The sequence below is a fragment of the Hibiscus syriacus genome, unplaced genomic scaffold (assembly GCF_006381635.1).
Source record: "Hibiscus syriacus cultivar Baekdansim isolate YM2019G1 unplaced genomic scaffold, ASM638163v2 tig00110610_pilon, whole genome shotgun sequence".
NCBI classification, from domain to species: Eukaryota; Viridiplantae; Streptophyta; class Magnoliopsida; order Malvales; family Malvaceae; genus Hibiscus; species Hibiscus syriacus.
In genome coordinates, this window is record NW_024062800.1 from 2,695,505 (window position 1) to 2,700,865 (window position 5,361).

At 35.0% G+C, this 5,361-nt stretch overlaps 1 protein-coding gene across 1 annotated transcript; it reads right to left on the bottom strand.

Moving 5' to 3' along the window:
• Positions 1-907: 907 nt before the first annotated feature.
• LOC120135621 (bZIP transcription factor TGA10-like) lies at positions 908-5,361 on the bottom strand. Its single transcript, XM_039151870.1, has 10 exons — positions 5,210-5,361; positions 4,997-5,094; positions 4,312-4,430; positions 4,127-4,249; positions 3,967-4,035; positions 3,755-3,892; positions 3,592-3,667; positions 3,231-3,502; positions 1,886-2,125; positions 908-1,065 (listed from the first exon to the last, which is right to left on the bottom strand). Exons 1-10 carry the CDS (start codon positions 5,359-5,361, stop codon positions 913-915), a joined length of 1,440 nt encoding a protein of 479 aa, XP_039007801.1. The 3' UTR covers positions 908-912.

Genomic DNA, 5,361 nt, shown 5'->3' on the forward strand with positions numbered 1-5,361 from the left:
TTCCAAATATATTGTATGAATTTGAGGAACATTAATTTTAATATTTATCCTTTTAATTTCAAAATAAAATTTTGAAAAAATATGTTTTATTTGAGAAAAATATTTCATATTTGGGTTAAAATATCCGCAAGCCTACAGAGAGTTCGACCAGTTCGAACATTCACGTTACCCACATCGTGCACATGTACGAATCAACAATTAGTTCCATATTTTCCTCAACAATGTTTGTATCAATTTCTTTTTTTTAATTAATCACTGGTATCCAATATATTGACCGACTAATCCAGATCGGGTACTGCAAAGGCGAGGGCGATGCTCCCAACCCAGTTTGCTCCATTAGCAAACGTCGGGATTCGAACCCCTGACCTTGCTTAAGGGACCTAGTGCCTCATACCACTAGAGCAACTGGTTGTTACTCCAAAATTATCAAATATTTTCAAATACTTACTTATAATACAAAAACTTAAAATAAAATTTGACCTAAATCTTAACATCTCGAACATCTTCTCATATTCTATGCTATGACCAAACAAGTGACATATTTATTACAACACTGAGCATCCCTTTTTCTTACCAAATTCATTTCATGAAGTAAGTATTAATATAATATCCAATACAGATGAAAAAGGATCAAGATTTGTTTTCTTTTTCTTATCCAGTTAATAATATACTTCTTGTTTGTAATCAGTTAGAAATAGCTGCGAAACCATTGCATTTCATTTCTTTTTTATAATTTCTTTGTCCAAAGGAAGAAAAATATGTAAAACGAGAGGAACTTGTACTATAATTATAAATTTGTAATCTATTCATAGTCAATCTATTAATCTATATGTAGAAATCTTAGGGAAAATAACAAAGGAAGAAGAAAATAATGAAAGAGAAACTTAATAAAGATGGTAGCTAGGGTTTCTTCTATTGTTCCTGGCGAGGTCGAGCCAACCAGAGAGAGCTGAGAGCTCTTAGGCGATGGAAGTACTCAGCAATGGCTAGAAAACACTTTGCAGCTTGACGGGTCGTCAGTATCTGATGCAGCCGATGGATTGTTTGGTGCCTCAGATTATCTGCATGTTCAAACCAAAATACTGAAATTATTATTCAGTAGAGTGAAGAAAAAGTGTTTAACATCAAGATACAATAGAAGAGGAAAGATGCAAATCAAAAACTGGAACAAGATTAAGCTTTATCTAGTTATAACATGCAAGCTAATTCCCACAATTAGCCAGTTTTTCTTAACTTAATCATGATAAGGGTTATACAGCCAGAGATACCCTCTAGAAATAGTTTCTCCACCTACGAATTCAACCGGAACCCTATACTCCTTGGATGTTTACAATGCATAGATAATACCTCTAACCGACTCACCTGATCTACCATAACAAAATCTAAGATCTGACAATTAGATCTATCTAACATATTAGCATACAAATAATTATAGGGTTCTAGCTAAGGTCACTATAAATACCCATCAACCACAACTGAGAAGGGGATCCTGACAGCTTTCTTCTCCCTAAATAATTCATCTCTTTCACTGAGAAATATCCGTCAACGACTGTTATATCACTAATCGCAAATCTCCACTTAAATTAAAAGAAATGAACCGAGAACGATTTCCGAGATGATCTTATTCCCTTCAACAATATCTCCCACTAACAATAAGTTAAATCAATAGTGGTAAAGAAAGGCTAGCTGGAGGAGATGGTCTTTATCAGTCCAACGGTTATGACCATGACATCATAAACATATGGACATGAAGCATATCTTTGGATGTCGATATATGTGCATTATTAAAGGGAGGGCCCATTAGCATGTGACACTACAGTACTGAAAATGCAAATATTCTTAAGCTTTGGTGGTATGATTAGTAATAATGATGATGTTGGGGTACCTGTCTAACAAAACCTTCGAGGGTGGAAAGCTTGTTGATGGCGATGGCCATTTGGCCCATGTAGTTAGTCATATTAGGAGGGCAGCTGAGTGAATCAGATGTTATAACATCAGAAAGAGAGTGATTCAAAGCGTCCAAGCCTTGTGATAGAGCCTCCTCGGCTTCCTGTGTGGATTGCTGCAACCCACATATGTCCATTATCTGCTGCTCCGTCAATGGCTCAATCTGGTTCACTATGACCTGAAAAACAAAGGCACCAACACCTTTAACATTATGTTGCTTCCTTTATGAGCAAGAAACAAAAGAGAAGAAGATGCATGAATGGTTTCCGTGAAGGAGAAGACAAAGAAAGAAAAGAGGAGAAGCGTGCAGTTCTATCTCTTTTCGATTGCTACAAATTGTAGTTAAAAGACATATAGCTTTATCCAAAAAAACAACTGCCCTAATCCATTTTTGAGAAAGACCTTCTCTTCACCTTTCGTCATTCAATTTTTTACCATTTTTATATATATTTTGATTATACACATATGTGTGCATAAGATATATACTTTCCTTTGTCATTGCCAGTGCCACCCAACAAGTTGCACTCAAACGTACTATTTGCCTCTTCCCTTACATTTGAACATTATCTTTAATATTTGATGCTTAAACATGTTGTAATTGACAGCTTTTAACACTCCATTAACTCATACAATGATTATATTTTAACAATATAACTTCAATAATATCCAGGAAATCTAAATTAGCTTCTTAAAAAAAGGATTGATATTTGTTTTATTTGGAAAAAAGTTCCATACCATATGTATTCCACCGTCATATACAGTGTTTTATTTGCATTTTTTCATTAATTTATTCCAAAATAAGATATAAATAAAATTGTTTTAATAGGATAAAAATGTTTTAAATATTTCAAACATAAATATAAATAATTTTATTTTTTTAAACAGATAAACAATTTTATTTGGAATCAAAGGGTAATTTTTTGAGAAAATAATGTTTGTCTCATTAATAAAGTGATACAATGCTATAGTGCATAACAAATATTAATACAATTTTTTGGTATATAATACATCTTTTATTATCCTTAATTATACCAACTTTCTTTCTTTCTTTTAGAAAAAAGGGTAAAGTGATGGCACACAAACTTAAACAATGAAAATCAAAATGCAACTCATCGATATTTCTTGAATTTGTTCAAATTAATTCAAATTAGGTATATTATATTGAAGACAACGAGTATAAAATTGTAGGGGAAAACGAATCTGATCTTTAATTATTAAATATAATTAGCTTTTAAGCCTTTTTTTATAATTTAGTTTAGGAAAGATAGGGTAAATAAGAGTACCTTGATGAGGTCAGAAGGTCGACATCCACCAATCCACATGAAGCAGCGTTCGGCAGGAGACTTCCACATGCCAGACACAAGGTGGAACACATCGGTTTTGGCTACCATCCCTTTTAGGTTCATCATCTCGTCGAAATGTGCTAAACAGTTTTCCACGAACATCCGCAGCTCGATCTCCGGTAAGTGCTCCTGAACCGCCGCTCGCAGCTCGCACATCAGTCGATGGTGATCTTCTACCCATCGTGCGTACTCCATGTCAAACCCTGCAGCGTCTGCAACATCAAACAAAACTCCACTTTATTATACACAAACTGAAACACATATATATGTGTTTGAGAGAGTTGAGAAAGTGAGAGATGACCTGAGCTTATGTTGCTAATACCAACAGGAAGGCCTTGCTCTCCTCCTAAGATATTACCACCCCCAAAACACATGCCCTAAACAGTAAAAAAAAATCATACATATACACAGATAGAATCATGGGTATTTTTTCTTTTAAGAAAGGAGATTAAGGGTATGATCACCTGAGTTCTGGCTCTTTGAAGTTCTTGTTCCAATTGGGTAAGCCTAATCCTACTTGATTCTAATTGCTTAACATAAGCCTTTTTTCTCAGCCTGCTTTTCCTTGCTGCCTCTCTATTCTGAGCAAGTCTTCTCAGTGTCTGCTCCAAAATGACTCCCAAATATCACATATTGATCCGAAAGAAATTAAGAACAAAGTGTCGAAGAATTTCACCTTAGGGTCTAGGGTTTTGGGTCCTTCCTGCTCTGAACTTGAAGTTGGCCCTTTTCGATTCCCATCGCGCTGCTAAATTTAGACAAAAACAAATTCAAAACCATAGGATTTCTAAATATTTCATGTGTTTGTGTGTTTTTTTATTCAGAGGCAATCATACCTTGACAACTTTAGCTGACAAATTCGGAGCAGAAGCATCAGTTTTGGGGTTGGCCAACTCCATGGACGGCTCTGATGGTCTCTTTGAACCAGTAGTTGAAGGAGAAACTAATCCTGTACTTGTCTACCAAATACAAAAAACAAAGCCACTTTGAAAATTAGTATTTAATATAGAATACAACTCACCAGATCAATTATAAGTAATACTAGGGGTTTTAATTTTGTTGATGATGATGGTGGTGGCTCAACTTGCATCGGCTGTGAAGGGAAAATGCTGAGCGTAGGAGGCCTCATCCCAAAGTTTTCTGCATTTAATATAATCTCACAAACATTCAGGAAAGACCCAAAAGAAAGGGAAGGGAGACAAGGACAAGAGATGTAAGAAAGAAAACATTGGGATCATCATGCATCCATTTGTAGCTTTGTTCCATCAAAACAGAAGGAGAAACAAAGAGGGGGAAAAGGCAAAGAACACCCATACCCCTAAACGTACACTTGTCAGTGCATGTAAAGGAATTTTTTAAAGGAATTCATGATCATGGAGGTGTCTGTTACAAGTCATGGTCCAGAGCTATACTAAAAACATAATTAATTGATAAAAAAAAAATAAAGTAGCTAGCTTTTTGGTTTGTTTCTGCTAGGATCTGGTCAAAAAAAAGTTCTGGCAGATTGAATCTGTTGAAAACATGAACATGTTTTTTCTGTGATAAAAAAGGACCAGTCTGAATAAGAATCTTCATAACAGAAGATGCAGAAAGTGAAAAAGAGAAGAAAGATGAAGAAAATTCCTCATGGTCTTTGAAGAAAACAGGTTTGATTTTTAGAAAAAAAAAAGAAGAAAGACAATTTTATAGATAGAGAGAACACTCACGTCTTTGGTCATGAACAGTGGAGGGTTCTTGTCCATCAAGGTAGAGAAAAAGGGCTTGATCTAATTCACCCAAATCATAAGCTCCTGTATCTTTGCTTCTGCTTATTTCCAGAAAAGAGAGTAGCTAGAGGTGAAGATGAAGAATTCTGGGTTTTGCTTTCTATACTTAATTTGATACCGTAAAAAGAAAAAAGAAAAAGAAAGAAACATTACATGAAGTTTCCAGGAACAGAAAATGATTGCATCATTTCATAAGGAATCTGATTTTGATGATGATGTTGATTATGCTCTTGTATTTGCTGCTGTTGATTTTGGTGATGATGGAGGTGGTGATGGTTTTGTTGTAGTTGGATGGAGTGGCTCAT